Below are 22,888 nucleotides of genomic sequence, written 5' to 3' on the forward strand. Positions count from 1 at the left end.
TGTGCAAGTGGCTTGCCATTGGCCTCAAGGGTGGTTTTCCACAGCCTCATCGAGTTTGCAATGAAGTCTCTTAGAGTCCTGTTGATGTTGTACATCTCCAAGCATTCAGTGATCCATGTGTGTGGCATTGAGTCATATGCTTTCTTGTAATCAATCCAGGCAGTGCACAGGTTATTGTGCCGGGTTCTGCAGTCTTGGGTGACTGTTCTGTCAACCAGGAGTTGGTGTTTGGCTCCTCTGGTTCCTCTGCCAATGCCCTTCTGTGCTTTGCTCATGTATTGATCCATGTGTCCACTTCCAGTACTGTTCAGTTTTCAGCCTTGGTGGGTCTGCTCTGCTGTTATTACCCTGCCATTGAGCGTACACTTTCGCAGGTTGAGTTGCAAACAGCCGGTTTATTCGTCTGGCTTCATTATATCTCGTGTACCTCTTTAGGCGGCTGGCCAAGGCTTGGAAACTTTGTTTGGCAGTTTCGAGTGCTTCAGGTATGGGCATCTGGTTGTACTTCTTGGGTACTTGCTTTCTCATTGCACCTCTCTCAGCCTCTGTCAGTTAGCAGTTGCCGCTTGTGGATGTTGGAACACCTAACTAGTTGTTTCGCTGTAAGCCTTGATTTGATACAGCATTCTAGTGAGGCTGACAGACTTTGGAGTGGCCTAATCAAAGTCCTGACCTGAATCCTATTGAGATGCTGTGGCATGACCTTAAAAAGGCAGTTCATGCTCGAAAACCCTCCAATGTGGCTGAATAACAACAATTCTGCAAAGATGAGTGGGCCAAAATTCCTCCAGAGCGTTGTAAAAGACTCATTGCAAGTTATCGCAAACCAGTTATTAGGTCTAGGGGGTAATCACTTTTTCACACAGGGCCATGTAGGTTTGGATTTTGTTTTCCGTTAATAATAACAACAACCTTCATTTAAAAACTGCAATTTGTGTTTACTTGTGTTATCTTTGACTAATATTTAAATTAGTTTGATGATCTGAAACATTTAAGTGTGACAAACATGCAACAAAAAAAAGAAATCAGGAAGGGGGCAAACACTTTTGCACACCACTGTATATGATTTTAGGGTGTTGATTGTTTTATGCTTCAGGATGCTTAATCTCAGTATGGAATACTTGAGTCATGTATGAATGACATTTGTCTCCCAGTGCTTGTTTTTTCAAAAGTTAACTACACCAAAATAAACTACTCTTCTTCCATTCTACAAGTATCAATTCAATTCAAACCTTATTTTAGACACATTACATAGAATAAATTACATACAAAAGCACAATAAAAGATCATGATTTAAAAAGAATAGAAATACATTAATGTCCTACAAAGTGACAGCTATACCAGTATCTCCACAGCTGGGATTGGTAGCGTGTAGTATTGAACTTTATGTTTGATAAAACCAAGATGATTTCATTTTCAGTCATTAAACTGGCAAATAAATTTATACATGAGATTTCTTAAACCAGTATTACAAGCTTTCAATTGCTTGGACAGAGCATTAATATATAGATTAAAAAGAACTGGGGACAAAATTCCCCCTTGTCTGACACCATTGCTAACCCCAAATGGGGCTGAGACACTATTGCCTCATTTTACTTGCATAGCCTGGTGGGTATACCAGTAAGCCAGAATTCTCACAATGTATTTGGACACACCTCTTTGACTCAATTTAATGATTATTAATGATTTTCTATGATTAACATGATCAAAAGCTTTGGAAGCATCAATAAACACATAAGAACTAAGGAGTTTTGACCATTATATTTGTTTACAATTTCCTTTAGGGCATAAATGCACAAGCCAGTGCCATAATTAGCTTTAAAACCAAACTGGTTATCTATGGAGTTAATAAACTTGTTTAGTCTATCTAGCAGGATTCTTTCTAGGACTTTTGACAGTATGCTGGCTAAAGCTTTGAGCCTGTAGTTATCTAGGCTGCCTACTTTACCTGCTTTGTCATTAATGAATGGCACTAACAGAACAGACAACATTGAGTCTGGTAACAAGCCATGAATTATAAAGCCAGTAAAGCAAATAGCAAGGAGTGAAACTATCCTCAGACTGGCATATTTAAAGGTGTTCAGCAGTAATGTGGTCTAAACCACTTGCTTTGTCAGATAGCTTATTAATAACTTAGTACACTTCATGTGACATAATCACCATTGAGTCATTACTCTCAATATTGTGCACCTCATACAAAATCACTTTTGACACAGCTAAATAAGTTACTATAATAATGTCGCCATAACTCAGCAATATTGTCTGTTCCATTAGTTCCATCTACAGTGCATGGTAAATATATTTTACAGTTGTTAAGGACTTTCACCTCTTTCCAAAAATCAATAGCTTTGTTAGTTAGTAGCTTCTTAGCCATGGAATCAGTCCTCATGGCTTGCTCATTTTTACAAATTAAGCAAATGGCAAAATTATATCTTGCATTAGTGAGCTTCTTGTACTCAAGCACAGGCCCTTGTCTGTGTTTACCTGCCATAGCCCAAGATTTAACGGCTTCAAGGGCTTCAGCATGATACTCAGCTACTTACTTGTTCCAGCCAGGCCTGATGTTATGTCTTATTTTTACGCTCGTAGTAGGGCTTACTGCCTTCATACAGTGCACTTACTATATCATTATACATAGAGCAGAGTTCTTTCCTATGCTCCACATTCTTACAATTGACATCACTACACATAACTGCATCTCTAGGTAGATGAATAATACTTAGGGATTTGTCTGTATGAGCATAAAAGGCCAAGGCATCCTCCTTTGTGAGGGTTGACCAGTCCAGTTTTTCTGTGTTGACACTACTTCCATTTTTGGTAAGTACAGGTAGTTCAGCATTCATTGATATAGCAAAAGGTATATGATCAGCTGTTGCTGCCCCATACAAAATGCTCATATACCCCACAGAAGCATGTGCATCAGCTGTACTAATACAATGGTCCAGCCATGCTTCACTAATGTATGTATAACTATATGTAGGCAAAAGCACTTTGCTTGATAATATAAATGTATTAGCTTGACAGAACTGAACCATGTGATTGGCAAATAATGAGTTGCTGTCTGAGATATCCGCATTTATATCCCCATTAATGACAAATACACTAGAAGTATCTTGAATAAAGGAATTAATGAAGGCAAGCCTATTAAGATATTCGTCCTCATTCTGAGGGCACTCATAGGGTGTATACACATTTAGGATAATTTATACCATTTCATTGTGAGTAAACTGTATTGCAATACACTAATCAACATCAAGCCTGATGATTCTTCTTCCATAAAATAGTCACACCCCCTGGTATCCTGCCTCTGACTATTCCTATTCCAAGTTCAGTTGTAGACTCCCCAGCCCCATGAAAGTTATCATTGAGAAAAAATTTCCAAGTTTTTCCAAGTCTTGCTTTGCTAAAAATGTCTCTTGCATACATAGTATGTGACAGTTCTCCAAAAGGTTGTCAACAACTATGTGGCAAGCTTTATCCCCTGCACTCTGGCCCATACGCAGGCCACCACAGTTGTATGACAAAACCCAAATGGTCATTTAGCTAGACAAGTGAATGCCCATAGCACCAGTAGGCACACTCATTCTCCCCACACCAAGTGCAGTGTTTGACCTGATAACTCCAGCCCTATGCAGCTCATAATAGCTCCATACAAACACCCCTTCTGGCCAGAGCTCCGGATTGTACATTTCACCAACCTCGTTGCATTCAGCAGATACTTTAAATGAGCTGAATCTGACACTGTACAGTAGTCTTCTGGCAGATAACCTCACGGCCAAGTTTTTCTTTAAGATACACAGACACAGAAGTTTCCACGTCTAGATCTGGTGTGAACTTAGTGGCAAAAAACACTCACCAGCTTAGTCTTGACCATTTTGATGTTACCCACAGCTCCGGTCCCAACTATAGGCACAGCATTGCCAGATTCTTTTTCTGTTCGTGGGCAACAGTAGGCCTAGTCCATGATCTTGACTGAGCAGCAGCGTTCTCTGGAACATGCTTTCAGCCCTTTTTCACAACATGACTCCACTTTGGAGAGTATGGCAAAGACGCTAATCCACTGGGACTTTTCGTTGTCACAGCAACGTCCAGAGCGTTGGCCCCCGCCACAGGTCTCTCTCCAGCACTCAAACCTGAGGCTCCCGCCGTTACAGCCCTCAGCGCTGTACCGTCCAAGCCAGTGGCCCCAAGCATTGCGCCCACACCACGGCCTCCGTCCATCACCGCGGATGCATCAGGACCATTGCCGCCAAAGTTAGGTCATTGGAGTGCTCCAATGCACACACTCGGCGACTGATGTCCACAGTAATAGCGCAAAGAACTTCGCGAACATCAGCCTGTAGCTGCATTGCGTGCTTCATAGAGCAGACCTCATCATACATCTGCTCCATTCTAAGTAAGCTTGAGCCAATCCATGATGGTAAATTTCACCGGCGGCAGAGCATCCAAGTAATGTGAGACAAATATGGGAATGTTCTCCCCACACTCATTCATTACTTTAATGCAACTATTTGTTGTTGTTGACGTCTTTCTGTGGCCCTCCCTGGGAAACGCACCGCTGTGTAGTAGGGCAAAGTTCAGACAACACTCTTTTCGAGGACTCAATCCACTCGGAGTCGAAAGTGTTAGCAGCTAACAGGACATTCTCATCCTGGTTTAATGTCTTTATTTTTACAGTGAGAAAGTTAAGCAACTCATCCCACAATAACTTTCCCGTCAACAGTCTTGTAAATCTCAGGTTTTAATCGAGACTGGCTAAAAACAGGACCACCTGAGGCTCGACGTGCAGTGTCCACCATTGAACCTTGACCTTGTTTGTTGTTGAGCAGTTTCATGTAGGAACTATTGGTAGAAAGAAAATAGTTCCTACATGAAACTGCTCACAACAAGTCTGTGGATTATCTTAGTAACTGGGTCATGATTTCTATTCAAAAAGGTATCTCCAAAACTCAGCAATTCATACCAAAACAATCTAGATTAGATAAATAGCACTACAGATAAGAGGAAAAATATGTATTTTTGATTTTGGGGTGAACTGTCCCTTTAACAAAATGTAAAATGCTAAAAAAGCATGGTAATGGAGCCAGGCTGAGGGAAGGCCATTAAACTTTCAGCAGCACTTCTCTTTTACAGTTTGAGATACAAACAAGGACACAGCAGGAGCTGGAACAATAATGAATGGAGTCTAATGCAGAGGAAGGAGGACTCAAAGAAGGAATGAGGCAGTGAGGGAGAATGAAAAATGTGGGATCATCTAACAACCCAAAGATCTAAGACAGTGTGTGTGTGTTTACATACGCAGGTCTGTCCTCCAGTATAAGTGCCGTGGTGGAGAGGGGCTCAAAGTCCAGGTTTTTCCTCACACTCTGCCTGGGAGACGTCGGGTTGCCAGGTCCACCTCTGCCACTCTTTGTTTCATATTCCTGACAACAAAAAAGCACGATTTAGAAACAGAAACTAAAAACTACAAGTGAGGTTTTAATTACAACAGTGTTACAGGGAAACCAACTTGTTTTCATTTGGGCTATCTTTAGTTTCACATGGCTGGCAATGAAAGGTCCACACATTTACACACACACACACACACACACACACACACACACACACACACAGTAAAGAATAGAGAGAGGGAAATTGGTGGATTAGTTGCTTTATATTCCATGTCAAAGTACGAATAAGGCATGTATGTGGCTCCAAGCCAGAGCCAAGCTGCCACCAGCCAGAGAAAATTGCCACAAGGGTCACAACTCACCTCAAAACTAATGTTGTGGTCAGACACAGACTGTTAGGATTTAATGGATGGGGAAAAGAAAGGAGATGAAAAAATTAAAAGAAATAATGAGAGAGGACTTGTATGTGTAAATTCAGTCACACAGCAACACTGAGAAATATCTTGACAACCTTGTGACAATACTTTTTTGGTCTCTCAGCATTTGTCAACTTGTGTCTAATGAGTGTGTGGGTTCTGCTCCACCACCGGGAGTGTGATACAGGCCTACAGAAAGAGGAGCTCTAAGCTTAAATCCAGAAGTCAGCATTAGGGAGCTGGTAAGAGCACAGATAATTTAGGGAAGACCTTTAGAGGAAACTGTTGGAAGATACTACATTGTCTTACCAGTTAATCAGGAAGCTACTGTAAATAGGGCAAGTGCAATATGAGCACACAAAATGGCCTCCATTGTACGTTGAGCTGGTTAATAATGCAGGCAGAGGACTTGAAGCAATCAGCTTAACACTGTGCTGCCATGGTGACGTTCACAGTGATCAGCACAGGCCACAATTGACAGGAAAATCTATTCCTACAATAGGACTGCGTAATTGTGCATACATGACTGTTAGTGATGTAACCCATGTTATTAATGGCTTGTCTTTTTGTTGCTGTCTATTGTACCAGAGCCTTCTCTTAATTGCCCTGAGGAAGAAATAAATGTAATTGAATCAGACTTAATTTTTGTGTGAGGAGGAGGGCAGGACATCACAGAACAAAAGTGAGAGGAGAGACATAAAAAGACAAACTGATGAATTAATGCGAGTGCCCATATCATTGGGCACGAATTAATGATAATAGCCATAACCTTTACCTATAGAGCACCTATCAGAAAGCTAAGTTCTCAACACGATTAATAAAAATGCCATGAAAAAGCAGTAACAAGAGTCTACAGCCATGCTAGATGCTCTGTGAGGCTAAATGCTAACATTAGGATGTTATTTACATGGTAATGTTTACCATGTTCACCATCTTAGTTTTAAGGAATAGTTTGACACTGTAGCAGATGGCCGCCCACCTTTGAGTCTGGTTCTGTCTCTTGAAGGAAGTTTTTCCTTACAACTGTCACCAGGTGCTTGCTCATGGTGGGATTTGTTGGGTCTCTGTAAATAATATTATAAAGAGTTCGGTCTAGACCTGCTCTATAGGAAAAGTGCAATGAGATAACTTCTGTTATGAATTCGCGCCATATAAATAAAATTGACTTGAACTGTAGAACCTACACTTATTTTCCATCTAGCTGAGAGTTACATAAGATCAAAACGAGAAATGAGAAGTTGACAAGCTAAAAATAGATATTTGATAATAAAAACTATGACGTTTTGTTTTCATTGATGAGACAAGACCTAAATGTTAGTGGTGGGCTATCGGACATTCAAAAAAATGCATGATATTTTTCCTCAATGTGCGTTTAGTCTGTCTGTCAAAATATAAACACTGCATAACTGTCATTGATTGACGTGTGGTGCAGATTGATGTGACGTGCAGATGCTGTCCCCAACCGACAGCGAATTAATGACAACAACATCGGAATAAAAGAATATATCTATCTATAACTAAGTATATACATTTGCTAACGTTAAGTCATTGTTACTGGGCAGTCAGCTATGTCAACTTGTGGCAAATTTGCTAGCAAGCCACGTTGGCTTAGCCTGGCTGGAAGGACATGAGACGGAAAACCAGAAAATATTTTCTCCATAAAATATGATCCAGTTTCACCAAAATCAGAGAATAAAGCTGTGTTTTTGTACAGTACTCAGTTAGGCCTGGCCGCCAGAAACACTCCGCTTGCATTTATCATTTTTCCAGTGTGGTCTGATAAACAGTAAATTCATCAAATTCCGGTTAAAAACTACAACACATTTGGTCTTAGCAAACGGAAATGATGTACGTGTATTTGTATATAGAGCGGGGAAGTGAGATCTGAGCACAAGTGGTCACTCGAGACGCATTCTAATGCCAAGTATGAACTGACGTACTTGAAGCTGTCCACTTGTGATCGGATCACCCAAGACACATGTTAATGCTAGGTGTAAACAGCCTAATAGAGTAGCTAGTTGCTAATCTAAAACATGCCTTAAAAGGTGATTTGTAAACTGTTCCAAAAGAAAACAAAGCTAAATGGAAACTAAAGCTAAAATGGACAAAGTATGCTGTGTATGGCAAAAAGACTGGAAGGATGAGGATGAGAAGATGTTGTGTTGAGATGCTGCAGTAAGCGTATGGTCTCATTTCCGGTCTACGGTGTTTGTGTCTTACTGGTAGCATATTTTTGCTGCTCTAGCTCATCACAGTTAATTTTGTTAGATTCTTTATTACAGCAGCTAATTATCTGCTATACATTTAAACGTACACTAGTTCTGCTGAAGCACTTCGAAAGCCTTGTTCTTAGTCTTTCAAACCCAACCTGGAAAACACGGCAGCCAATTCTATTTGTTATAGTATATCACGCTCCTGGTCCTTATTCTGAAGTTTTATCAAGTTTAGTCCTTAAAACAGGTAATGTAATTATTGTAGGTGATTTCAATATTCATGTAGACGTTGAAAATGATAGCCGTAGTACTGCGTTTATCTCATTATTAGATTCGATGGACTTTTGTCAGACTGTACATAAACCCACTCACTGTCTTAACCACTCCCTCGACCTTGTTCTGGTACATGGCATTGAAACTGAACATTTAATTCCACAGAATCCTTCTTTATCGGACCATTATTTACTAACTTTTGAACTCCTATTTCTGGACTACACGCCATTAGGCAAATAATCCTACATTAGATGTCTATCTCACAGTGCTGAAGTTAAATTTAAGGAAGTGATTCCATTTGCATTTAATTCAATGTCTCAATATAACAGAGGACTCCAATGCTAATTTCAGTATCTACAAAATTGATCATCTTGTTGATAGTGCTGCAGGCTCACTGCGACACTCGACTCTGTTTTACTATCTTCTTTTTTAGAGGGGCAATAATGACGGTTAGCTCCATGGTATAACCCCCAAACCCGCAAATTAAAGCAAACATCGCGAAAACTTGAAAGGACTCGTTTAGTCTGGCAAGATAGTCTTAAAACATATAGGAAACCCCTCCATAATGTCAGAGCAGCCTAATAACTCCTGATTAATAGGAGGAAAATAAAAACAACCCAAGGTTTGTTTTCAGCTGTAGCCAGGCTGACAGAGAATCGCAGCTCTATTGAGCCATGTACTCCTATAGCCCTCAGCAGTAACAACTTCATGAGCTTCTTTAATTATAAAATTTTATTTATTAGAGACAAAATTCATCATGTCCTATCTAAATCCTATCAGATCGATATCAGTTTGTACATGTTAATAAAAAAAAAAACCTCCAAGCACGCCAAAGTTAGTCAAAGAGTTCCACAAGGTTCTGTGCTTGAACTAATTCTATTCACCTTATATATGCTTCCTTTAGGCAATATTTTTAGGAAACACTCCATAAACTTATGCGGATGATACCCAATTATATCTATTGATTAAGCCAAATGAAACTAATCAGTTAGCTAAACTTCAAGCATGCCTTAAGGACATAAAAACCTGGATGACCTGAAATGTTCTAATGTTAAATTCAGACAAAACTGAACTTAATTCTACTTGGCCCTAAACACGTCTGAGACATGTTATCTAAAGATATAGTTACTCTAGATGGCATTGACCTGGCCTCCAGCACCACCGTAAGGAATCTTGGAGTTATCTTTGATCAGGATTTGTCTTTTAACTACCACATGAAACAAACTTCAAGGACTGCCTTCTTTCACCTACGTAACATTGCAAAAATCAAGCAAATCCTGTCTCAAAATGATGCCAAAATACTAGTCCATGCATTTGTTACTTCTAGGCTGGATAATTGCAATTCATTATCAGGCTGCCCAAATAAGTCCTTTAAGACTCTCCAGTTGATCCAGAATGCTGCGAAGAACTAGGAAAAGAGATTATATTTGTCCAATAATAGCTTCTCTGCACTGTCTCCCTGTAAAATCCAGAATTGAATTTAAAACCATTCTCCTCACCTAAAAAGCTCTTTTTGGTCAGGCACCATTGTATCTTAAATAGCTCATAGTACCTTATTACCCGGCTAGAACACTGCGCTCCCAGAACGCAGGGCTCCTAGTGTCTCCAAAAGTAGAATGGGAGCCAGAGCCTTCAGCTATAAAGCTCCTGTCCTGTGGAATCAGATCCCAGTTTGGGTTCGGGAGGAAGACACCATCTCCACATTTAAGAATAGGCTTAAGACTTTCCTCTTTGATAAAGCTTCTAGTTGGGGCTGGCTTGTGCGAGTCCTGAGCCATCGCTTAGTTATGTTGCTATAGGCCTAGACTGCCGGGAGACTTTCAATGAAACACCTCTCTCCTCTATCCATCTGTGTGCATTTTTATCCCATTAATGCATGTTACTAACTCAACATCTCTCCCGTAGTTTTGTGCTTTCTTGTCTCCTCTCTCCTGTTGCTTTCAGTAGGTATTTCTGCCTCCGGAGCTGCAGAATCTAGATCTATGATTGCGGGCCACCTACTGTTCCCATGTTCCTTCTGGACAACCACACTACAATTATTATTATTAGTCTTATTACGATTCCTATCTTTATTATTCCTATAAATATTATGACTATTATTGCTTTATTAATATTACCACCATTACATTTGAAATTGTATGTGGAATTTGCATTGTGCTACTGTATTATCTCTATATCTCAAAGTTTTGTGCACATATAATTTGCACATGTGTAAAAAAGTTTTGCAGCTGTAGAAATATTTTGTGTATGTGTAATTAAAATACAGTGGTGTGAAAAAGTGTTTGCCCCCTTCCTGATTTCTTATATTTTTGCATGTTTGTCACACTTAAATGTTTCAAATCATCAAACTAATTTGAATATTAGTCAGATAACACAAGTAAACACAAAACACAGTTTTTAAATGAAGGTTGTTATTATTAAGGGAAAACAAAATCCAAACCTACACGGCCCTGTGTGAAAAAGTGATTGCCCGACCTGTTAAAACATAACTTAACTGTTGTTTATCACACCTGAATGAAATTTCTCTAGCCACACCCAGGCCTGATTACTGCCACACCTGTTGTCAATCAAGAAATCACTTAAATAGGACCTGTCTGACAAAGTGAAGTAGACCAAAAGATTTTCAAAAGCTAGACATCATGCCGAGATCCAAAGAAATTCAGGAACAAATGAGAAAGATAGTAACTGAGATTTATCAGTCTGGAAAAGGTTATAAAGCCATTTCTAAAGCTTTGGGACTCCAGCGAACCACAGTGAGAGCCATTATCCACAAATGGCAAAAACATGGAACAGTTGTGAACCTTCCCAGGAGTGGCCGGCCAACCAAAATTACCCCAAGAGCGCAGCGACGACTCATCCAAGAGGTCACAAAAGACCCCACAACAACATCCAAAGAACTGCAGGCCTCACTTGCCTCAGTTAAGGTGTTCATGACTCCACCATAAGAAAGAGACTGGGCAAAAATGGCCTGAATGGCAGAGTTCCAAGACGAAAGCCACTGCTGAGCAAAAAGAACATCAAGGCTCATATCATTTTTGCCAGAAAACATCTTGATGATCCCCAAGACTTTTGGGAAAATACTCTGTGGACTGACGAGACAAAAGTTGAACTTTTTGGAAGGTGTGTGTCCCATTACATCTGGCGTAAAAGTAACACCGCATTTCAGAAAAAGAACATTATACCAACAGTTAAATATGGTGGTGGTAGTGTGATGATCTGGGGCTGTTTTGCTGCTTCAGGACCTGAAAGACTTGCTGTGATAAATCAAACCATGAATTCTGCTGTCTACCAAAAACTCCTGAAGGAGAATGTCCGGCCATCTGTTCATGACCTCAAGCTGAAGCGAACTTGGGTTCTGCAGCAGGACAATGTTCCAAAACAAACCAGCAAGTCCACCTCTGAATGGCTGAAGAACAAAATGAAGACTCTGGAGTGGCCTAGTCAAAGTCCTGACCTGAATCCTATTGAGATGCTGTGGCATGACCTTAAGCAGTTCATGCTTAAACTCTCCAATGTGGCTGAATTACAACAATTCTGCAAAGATGAGTGGGCCAAAATTCCTCCACAGCACTGTAAAAGACTCATTGCAAGTTATCGCAAACACTTGATTGCAGTTGTTGCTGCTAAGGGGGGCCCAACAAGTTATTAGGTTTAGGGGGCAATCACTATTTCACACAGGGCCGTGTAGGTTTGGATTTTGTTTTCCCTTAATAATAACAACCTTCATTTAAAAACTACATTTTGTGTTTACTTGTGTTATCGTTGACTAATATTTAAATGTGTTTGATCTGAAACATTTAAGTGTGACAAACATGCAAAAAAAAAAAAGAAATCAGGAAGGGGGCAAACACTTTTTCACAACACTGTATGTGCAGGAATATTTTCAACAGTGAGGTTTCACGTAGTCTGAGAGCAGACACACAAATGTCCTCTTTGTATGAGACACTGAAGTTACAAGCTACAAGCACAAATTTTCACTCTGTTCTAACACCTGTGCTGACTAGCCAATCAGCACGTTTCCCACTGACTATTCAATCAGAGGAAGTCAAACTGTCCAATCAGGGGGCAAAAGGTTCTTGTGCATTCTGGTTACTTCATCCATCTATAGTATGCTGAAGTCAACATGGAGGAACCAGAGAGAGACGGGTCCAGTTTGTTCTCAAGTCTTTTCTGGTAGGTGAGTCTCTCCTAATTGTTAACATTTTGAAGGTTAACAGTTAGGAAATACAGGTTTAGTGTTTTAAAATTACAGTAAAAGTGGTTTCTAACTCATACAGAATTTAAACATGAACTGAAGGACGTAATATTTGTGCAGCATAGTTAAGCCCTTATTGCTGGCTAGCTAATATTAGCTACGATGCTATTGCGAGCATAGCTGCTAACTTTAGCCAAGCTGACTGACAAAAGAACCACTAGCCAATCTTTGGCTAGCTTTAATCTTTATACTGTATTGGTTGGAACTGACAGTCTGGCTAGTTTGTTGTGCTGAATGTGCATGTAGCTACCTTTAAGTTGTAAACCAAAGGTTACACACAATAAATAAACCTTATCATAAACAATCTTTATTCATGAGTGAACTTGAATTAAACCTTGATTTACACATTACCTTTGATCATATGATGCTGCTAATATTTAACAGTAGTGATCCACTTAGGTAATGCAGCCACTATAGGATAGATGCATTATCTTAGGTATTCATATATTTATTTTATATTTATTCTTTGACATTTCCGGCTGCAACTCACAGCTTGACGACCATTTACTGCAATGTTTTGTTTTGTTTGTAGGCCTGTTAGTTTGAACCTATACAGTCTATGCTTTGAACCCACTATCAGTTTGGACACACACTGACGGCATTAACATAACATTGGTTCCTCTCAGACAAAGAGAACATCAATCCAGCCCTGCGTAACTGAAATTGAAAACAGATCACATAATTTGACTGCGCATAACTGTTTAGCATCCTTAGACCTTCTCATTTTGTTTAGAAAAATGCCATTCACACATGATTTACACTAGGCAATGCTTTATTTTATGTACTGTGCTGTAAATACTATAGCAAATCCTCAAGTCCTAAGAGGCAGTGAGATGAGATATTGAAGGGATACAATTTTGCCTTGTTGACCAAAGTCAGTATTATCACACAACTAAGTTTCTTAAGGAACTTAAATGAATTTAAGACATTTTAACTTCCTGGAAAAATTTTAATCTTGAATTTGACTTTGATAATAAATAAGGAAATAAATTGTCCACCCTGCAACTACAAAACATCACTGTTGGTGACTCTGTGGTGACTCAGCAGTAAAGATTGCTGAGTAAAGAGTTAAGCTTTTTTATACACAGTTAAACGAAAGAGTTTCCCCTCGGGCATCAATAAAGTATTTCTGATTCTGATAAAGTGGTAGCGAAACACAGAGACTTCTAAAACAACCCCACTGAGTAGATAAATTTCATGACACCAGTGTGACTGTGACTTAGTGGTAAAGAGGGTTGTCCACCAATCGGAAGGTCCGTGGTTCGATCCCGGCTTCCCCGAGCCCACATGTCGAAGTGTCCTTGGGCAAGACACTGAACCCCAAATTGCTCCCGAGGGCTGTGCCTTCGATGTGTGAATGTGTGTGAATGATTAGTTACTTTGATGAGCAGTTCTGCTTAGTTGAAGCGCTTTGAGTAGTTAGAAAGGCGCTATATAAGTACAGTCCATTTACCATTTGCATCCGAAAAGTATTCACAGCGCTTCACTTTTTCCACATTTTATGTTACAGCCTTATTCCAAATTAGATTAAATTCATTATTTTCCTCAATTCTACAAACAATACCTCATAATGACAATGTGAAAGAAGTTTGTTTGAAATCTTTGCAAAATAATTAAAAATAAAAAACGTGAAAAAAAAAAAAAAATCACATGTACATAAGTATTCACAGCCTTTGCTCATTACTATGTTGACGCACCTTTGGCACCAATTACAGCCTCAAGTCTTTAAGTATGATGCTACAAGCTTGGCACACCTATTCTTGGGCAGTTTTTCCCCCCATTCTTCTTTGCAGGACCTCTCAAGCTCCATTAGGTTGCATGGGGAGCGTCGGTGTACAGCCATTTTCAGATCTCTCCACAGATGTTCAATCTGGTTCAAGTCTGGGCTCTGGCTGGGCCACTCAAGGACATTCACAGAGTTGTCCCGTAGCCACTTCTTTGTTATCTTGGCTGTGTGCTTAGGGTCGTTGTCCTGTTGGAAGATGAACCTTCGCCCCAGTCTGAGGTCCAGCGCGCTCTGGAGCAGGTTTTCATCAAGGATGTCTCTGTACATTGCTGCATTCATCTTTCCCTTGATCCTGACTAGTCTCCCAGTTCCTGCCGCTGAAAAACATCCCCACAGTATGATACTGCCACCACCATGCTTCATGGAGGTCTACAGACAATTCCTTGGACTTCATGGCTTGGTTTGTGCTCTGACATGCTCTGTGAACTGTGGGACCTTATATAGACAGGTGTGTGCCTCTCCCAATCATGTCCAATCAACTGAATTTACCACAGGTAGACTCCAATCAAGTTGTAGAAACATATCAAGTATGATCTGTGGAAACAGGATGCACCTGAGCTCAATTTTGATTGTCATGGCAAAGGCTGTGAATACTTATGTACATGTGATTTTTTTTTTCATTTTTTATTTTTAATAAATTTGCAAAGATTTCAAACAAACTTCTTTCACGTTGTCATTGCAGGGTATTGTTTGTAGAATTTTGAGGAAAATAATGAATTTAATCAATTTTGGAATATGACACAGGAAGTTGCTGTAACTTTAGTGTACATGGACAAATCTGCTCCAAACTTCACGTGTTTGATAAGAGTCCTGCCCTGAAGACATTTACATGCATATATTCAGTCATGTTCATAGCGCCACCTACTGGCAACACGAAGTTACAGTCCCTATAGTTTATATACTATTCCTTGCAGATTAACCATATCCACCCCAAATTTGTTCAACAAAGTCATGAGAATTTGATGATACTTTTTGGGGAAAATTGTGAGTTTAAATCAAATACCGACATGCCGCTCATCGTTATTTGCAGTTATAATTATTTTATGTCTTTCATTGCAAAAACAAGGTGATTAGGATGCTCAAACTCAAATCTATGCACAAAATTCAGAAGTGGTGAAAATTTACATATTATAAGGGTCTCGGGAATGGGTGTGGAAAAATGGCTTGCTAGCGGCCTATACAGAGTGGCCCCTGCGGCATGTTTCACCTAAATGTACAAAATTTGGGAGGTACATGTACAATGTCCAGAAAAAAAAAAAGCCTCTTAGACCCTTACCTTAAACCCAACAGAAGTCGGACATTTTGAATTTAGTGGTCATTTTTTGCAATTTACAGTACTTGTACTTTAACGAACTCCTCCTACAGAATAAAATCGGATTGACTTCAAACTTGGGCAGTGCAATCTAAAGACCTTCACGATGAAAAAAGTTCTTCAAAGTTTGAGTATAAGTTGAACATCATGGCATGGCAAATTTTCATGTTTCGCCATGAAACAGGAGGTACTTTTTAACTGGACTGTTTATGATCAAAATTGTCCCAAACTTAGGGAATATAGCCAATATTCAGTCAGTCATAGCGTCACCTACTGACAACAGGAAATGACAGTTTCTATACTTTGACGTACACCTCTTGCCAGCTGAGCAGATCAATCTCAAATTTGGGCAGAAAAGCCTTAAGACCTTGATGATGCTATATTATGAAGCTTGTGAGTGTGTTGAACGCCGTGTCTGTGGCGACATGGTGGATTTCAATGTTTCACATGGAAAAAGAAACGGTAGAAACTCCACTCCATTTCGTCAGATCTTTTCCAGATTTCACATTTGATAAGAGGTTGTAAGGATTATGGCTGTTGGTAGTTAAATAAATATGCAGAACTGTAATTTTATGGGTTATTGTTGTTCGGACAATTAAGCTAAGATAGTTAATAGGTGCTAACATTAGTGTCCGTTTTTTCCACACTAACTGGCAAATATACCACGTGATACCAATGTCGTTATACTATTGGCTCAGAAGCCTTGTTAGAAGCAGGAACCAAATAGACATCTCACACAGAGATAAAACATTCATTTTGGACCTGTCAAATTTTAAAATGATTAATTCACAAATTTTTTATTTTTTTGTTTTAGGAAAAGTGATACTTTTATTCCGCACCTTTCTGAAAGCTCTGTGTATTTTTTTTAAAAATATGTGTCTACATAAAAATGTTATCAATATAACCTTTAAGACATTGATGATGCAAAATTCAGTAGTGACGATTGTGACTTTTCATCAAACACTGTTGCGACTCATTATTGGCCATGAAAAATTAAGCTGTTTTTGAGCGGTTAACCGACCTCCTGTAATGATGGATGCGGCATGCCCAGATGTGCGGGAAGGGGCAAGGATAGGAGAGACAAGCGACCCCCGCCAGCCAATCAGGCGTAAGTTGAATCCCCACCTCCAAAGTCTCAAAAGTCAACTTGACGAGCGTGTGTAAACTGTGCGAGCAAGCGTGGTCTCAAAGTGGATGGTTTTCCGTTCGCAGATACGGTTCGGTGCGCTCGTATCATATGTAAGCAACCTGGTTTTTATGTGAATGTGCTTTCAGACTAATTCAACACCATAGTAATCCCTTAACATGCTTCAAAAAGCCCAAATAGAAAAGTGGCAGTGCTGTCACACTGCTGCACATGCTTTTATTGTACTAAGTTGAAGATTATAAGTCGAGTTACATGCAGTGAAGATGGGTCGTCTCCAGGGTGGACATTAGTCCATCAACACATCAAGGAAACCTAACATTTTCATCTTTCTAGAGACAAAGACATCCTGACTATCATCACCCCGCTCCCCACCACAAACACTATGAAGTACAGACCTACGACAAGCTGAAAGAGGCTATTATGTGAAATCTGAGCCATCCTCTTCCTCTGCTGCCTCGCTTTCACACTCTGACTACCAATGCCCTCTGATTCTGCCAGACAAGGAGAGAGACAGTTGGTCACCAAGCTCATCCCCTCTTGTCCTCACAGTGCAAATGCTTACTCACCATGAACGCTGCAGTTCTTTACAGACAGCCAGTCCTCCTGTGGGGATTTGTTTCCAAAACCCTAGCCTAGCGTCATTGCTGCTCTTGAGGTCTCACTCCTGGCAACGGGGCACCCAGGAGCGAGAAGACGAGGAGGAGGTGAAAAAGGAGGGCAGAGGGACAGTCAAGCTGCCAACAGAGGGACACACCCCGCATTGGAAACAATGCAGCAGCGGCATGATACCTCTCTATTTTCCTCCCTCTCTCTCTCTGAGCAATGACGCTACACTGGCTCTGCATCAGGTCTGCTGCTGCGTGTGTGTCTCAGCAAATCAGTACCACCGTGTGTTATTAGTTTCCGTCGCTGCACTGAAAGGAGAGCTCTGCTCTGCCGTACCATAGCAGTCATTTTAAATCAACCCCGAGTAATGGATCGGGTTTCAGCCACTCAGCCTTCTGCTCTCTTAATCCAGTCAGGACTGAACAAGCAGCTGCAGCTAAAGTGCCAATACAAGTTACACATCTTGTGCTCTGGGAGAATTGTTTCCTTTGTTCCTTTGTAGATGCAGAGGTTGCCCGATTACACAGCAATCAGACTTATAGCAGATGTACAGCTTTCACAAGAAGCAAACACTACCCAGTTTTCCTTAATTTTATTTATCAGTATTCTGGCTAAGATATGATTGTCTAGAAAGTTTTCCTCTGTTAAATGTTGGGAAGCCATTTCAATTGATAATAAGGTTGGGCAATATGACAATACAATATTTATACCTTTAAAACATTTTAGATTTAGATTCAACTTTATTGTTATTACACATGTACAAGTACAAGGCAACGAAATGCAGTTTAGGTCTAACCAGAAGTGCAATAAGCAAGTGCAGGATATAAAGTATGTGCCTAAATGCAGGATAGAGCAATATTATGAAAATATTTTAGTGGTACAATGGACATTATATACAGATGCCATTACTATAAACAGAAGTATACTGACGGATATGTACAATAATGAATTGGACTTGGCAGAACAGTTGTGCAAATTATGGACATAAAATAGTTAACAGTGCAGTAGATGGGTTATTGCAGTATTCAGTACATAGTACTGGAGTGCAAATGATGCAGTATATGTATAAATAAATAGTCCGGTAGTGCAAATGAACAAGTGGTACATGTAGCAAAAACAATATAGCAGCATTTAAGGTTAAGGTATATGAGGGGAGAGTGGAATCAGCGGGGGGCAGAGTTCAGTAGGAAGACAGCTCTGGGAAAAAAGCTGTTTCTCAATCTGCTGGTCCTTGTCCGGAGGCACCTGAGGCGCATGTCGGAAGGCAGGGGAGAAAACAGTCTCTGGGCAGGGTGAGAGGAATCCTTAAGAATGCTCTGAGCTCGATGCAGACAGTGTTTCCTCTGGATGTGCTCAAGGGCTGGAAGTGGAGTTACTGTGATGCGCTGGACAGTTTTCACCACCCGCTCCAGTGCCTTGCACTCTGCAGCAGAGCAGTTCCCATACCAGACTGTGACACAGTTGGTTAGGATGCTCTCTACTGTGCAGCGACAGAAGTTCACCAGGATAGCTGAGGACAGTTGGTTTTTCTTCCGTGTCCTCAGGAAGAAGAGGCGCTGGTGAGCCTTCTTGACCAGGCAGGAGGTGTTGCTGGTCCAGGACATATGGGTCCGAAATATGGGTCCACAGGAACTTGAAGCTGGAGACATGCTCAACAGCCATCCCATTAATGTGGATGGGGTTATGTGTGCCTCCTCTCTCCTTCCTGAAGTCCACAATGAGCTTCTTTGTCTTGTAGGTGTTAAGGAGCAAGTTATTGTCTGAGCTAGGATGGACATCTTGGTGTATTCAGTCATTGTGGACAATTTTACAAATCAATAAGCAGGACTTCTTTATGGTCATATTGGTAATGATTTTTGCATTAAGGTGATGAATTACTTTGATTTGTCAGGTATTTTATTTGCTGGATTAGCCAAAAACAAACATTTCTGTCTGGTTAGTTTCTTAGTAGATTTCCCAGAAAATGTTATATATTGGTATATATTGTATGTATATTGGTATCACAATATACTTTATAATATTTACATTTACTGTGATAATATTTCCCACTCCTAATTGACAACCAAAGACAAGTAAACAAAGTAAACATTTTGTGGTGAATGGAGTTTCTATAGCTCTGGATTAGAATCTGAAACTGAAGAAGGTTGCATGATTTCAGTATGATGATGTAGTGCAGTAGATGCTTTAGTGGGGCTGCTTAAGGATGTGTTGTTGATATAGCACTAAAATCCCAGCTTTATGGAGGGGGAAACCAGAATGATGGGCAAGGTTTCTGCAGGGTTCACCAAGTTAAATGAAGACTTTTTAAAGCCTTTCTATTACCACACATTTTTACTTTTATTGACTGACTTTTATTCTACAACAGCAAATTGATCAGATTAAATTGTTCCTTGAAAGGTCACCTATGGAAAATGAAATGGTGCCAAGTGCAACTGGTGCTGAAATAAATATGATAATGTAGCAGGTTGCTTTATTTATATGGAGGTAGGTGGATATGACAGTATATACAGTATGTACAGCATGTGTAGATTTAAAAAGTGATAATATTTACAGGTATTGATGTTTGGTTATTGAACAGGGATTGTCCCTGACACTGTGTGACGAGTGTTAAGTGCTCATCAGAGTGATGGCCTGTGGGTAGAAATTGTTCTTGTGTCTGGTTGTTTTGGCGTACAATGCTCTGTAGCACCTACCAGAGGCCAGAGAGTAATACATAGTTCCTCGCTATGGCCAACTCTGGTAACAGCAACTTTGAGGGTACGAGCAAAGCACCCAAATTGTTCTGTTGTTGGCTGCAAGAACCAACAGAAAAGTCTTCATGTACTCCTATCATCCGAGTATGTCAAGCAGGGCAGCTGCTGGCCATTTGGGTGCCCTAAGCGTAATTGCTTTGTGGTGATTTGATGATCATTAGACTGTTTTGGTGCCCCCTCTGGCACTTGGTGCCCCACACGCAGCGCATGATGCGCATGTAAGTAGTGGCGGTGCTGATGTCAAGACCCAATGGATTAACTTTATTTTTGACAGTAAAGTGCCCACAACAACTGGAAAACTCAACGAGGGCCAGTACAAAGCAGGATTCGCTCCAAACTGAAGCTCAAGGATGGATCGATATTGTGTGGCTAGCTTCGATTATAGGCCCACGCGCTGGAGCAATGTTGGAGTATGTAAGATTGAGGGACAGTCAGAATGTGTCAGAAAGATAAATTGTGTGAATGTTAAGTCTGACGTGAAGCCAATTAAATAACAAGAGTAGTAGGTTGGATGTGGGTAACGTGGGTTTTTTCATGTTGCTTTTTGTGGAACTTTATACTGCAATGTCAACTCAGCTGGCTTTGAGCATACATGAAAGCCCCAATATAAAGATTACAACCACAGATGAGATTGACTTATATAAAAAGATATAAAGCACATGTGGGTGTGTACATCATTGTTTTTGTGTGCATCCGTACTTTTGTAGGAGACAGCATTTCAATCCTAGGTCTTTAATTTCTAACCAACACAACAAGATAGTCGACATACGCTATTTAACCAGGTTTCAACAGCACAAAGAGCACAGAGGAGGGTGCTACTTCCATGGTGTCAGGCACAGGGTAAATGGTACCACAATAACTTCTACAGGTTCTAATTACAAGCTATTTGGTTTATTTTACCAGTAGAGAGCTGTCGTGCTCTTTAATTGGGCCTGAGAAACTTTACTGTCTGCCTTCTGAATGGCAGTGGGAAATCATTAGAGTGTTTAGTCATCAGCTAACTATGTGCTATTAAAGACCTTGACATTTTGAATTTCAGATTACTGAGCAACATGAACACTGCATCACATGCGCATGGCATGTTAGTTCCACAGTAAGCTTAGAGTCTGGCACAGAAAAATAGAATTCCTGTCAATTGCATGTTTAAAAAGAAAGTGACTAGTAATCTATTTTATCTAGTACAATGTATATACATTGATCTTTTCATTGTATTTTGGCTGTTTTGTGCTGTTATCCCAAATAATTATTTTGTCTTCCACCTAGGGCTACAATATAAGTGATTACAATAATATTTTCTTGTGCTATCTTTTTTCATTTTAAAGTCTTATTTACATTTTTCTAGTGCTGGGGAAGTTTCTTGGAAACAGTAGCTATGTAGAGGAGAGACATGCTATTCTTCACTGGAAGTTGTCAAGCCACAGCAACATTGCACTTTTGCTGAAAGTAGGAAGCTAACCAGTACAAGCTACTCAGAAATAGTAGCTAACGACACTAAAGCTATTTCACAACTAGAAACATCTAATGAGACGGTGTAGTCCCTCATTCGTCCAGGAGTGTTCTATCTCAATTGAGAATGACTTCCGGATGGGAGCCGAAACGTCTTGATTCTGAAAACAGTGTCCAGATGACTACGACTGAAACCTTTTCTACGATAGAAACATCTAATATTAAGTAATATAATAACCAAATGCACTCATTACTTTGTGGTGTAATTTATTTCTATCAATCTGTTCTGGGATTTTTTTTTTTCTTAAAGAGAAATAAAATGTAGTGATATAGCGTTTGATAGCGCCACACTGCTTCTTAGTGGAAGAATTGCTAGCTCATGGAAACATAGCGTAAGAAGCTAGCTACAAGATTTTGAGAACAGCTACATGACTATGAAAATTGCTAGGCCGCCGAATACAACTGGGATATGTAGTTAAACTAATAGCATCACTGCATGTCGCTAAATGCAGCATCGCTGCCTTTATCTGACTTACCTAATAAAGTGTTTATTGTAAACTAGTTCAACTAATCTTTCTTTCAAATATCCATTGTGTTTTAATAAACATGGTGCTACAGCTCTGATTGACATTTATTTCCCACATGCTACCAAAACCATGACTGCATGTACTCCCTCTGTATAATAATGCTTCAGGTCAAACACTTGTCAGGTCAACATTCATCCACAGAGTCATTACAGAAGTCTTAGCCATCGGTTGTTATGTTATCTGTCCTGAGAAGGGGCCATAATGTTGGTATACTTAATGGTCTTTATTGTCCCATGGTACAGTGATAAGCTCTGGCATTATTGCATCAAAAGCCGATTGCGCATCCATTTGACCTTTGAACCATAACTGTTCTGCAGCACAAGCTGCTGCAACACCATTTCAATTGGGTTATAAAACCAATGTTAAAGTCAACTACACTTTAAAGTTGTCATATATTACTGCTAATGTAATGTCGACTGAAAATGACATTGGAACGGATATGTCAGTAACAACGAAAAGGCGGTTCAGTTTGATTATCAGGGTATGTACAGTACATGTTTGTATTAAAAATAATAAGAAATAATGATAATACAAACATTGTTATACAACAGTAACTTTTAATACTTTTGAAATATACCCCAAAAATAAATGGCAGGGAGAAAATCTGATTACTAACCATCTGATGCTGAGTAATCAGATCACTGAAGTGTGTGTAAACCTGTGATCCAATTTTTTGCCTGATTTCTAAGCGTAACCTGGTGTCT

At 39.9% G+C, this 22,888-nt stretch overlaps 1 protein-coding gene across 5 annotated transcripts in view; it reads right to left on the minus strand.

Annotated features, from left to right (window-relative positions):
- tbc1d14 (TBC1 domain family, member 14) overlaps positions 1 to 22,888 on the minus strand; it is a 78,258-nt gene that overhangs the window by 36,808 nt on the left and 18,562 nt on the right. For 4 of the 5 annotated variants that reach the window (XM_044183551.1, XM_044183553.1, XM_044183552.1 and 1 more), the window contains one exon: positions 5,299 to 5,423. In XM_044183551.1, coding sequence (XP_044039486.1) covers positions 5,299 to 5,423 — 125 coding nt within the window. Of the gene's footprint in view, positions 1 to 5,298; positions 5,424 to 17,358; positions 17,627 to 22,888 lie in introns of those variants that run through there. The other variant, XM_044183555.1, reaches the window with a different exon arrangement.

This window comes from Siniperca chuatsi, linkage group LG22 (assembly GCF_020085105.1).
Source record: "Siniperca chuatsi isolate FFG_IHB_CAS linkage group LG22, ASM2008510v1, whole genome shotgun sequence".
NCBI classification, from domain to species: domain Eukaryota; kingdom Metazoa; phylum Chordata; class Actinopteri; order Centrarchiformes; family Sinipercidae; genus Siniperca; species Siniperca chuatsi.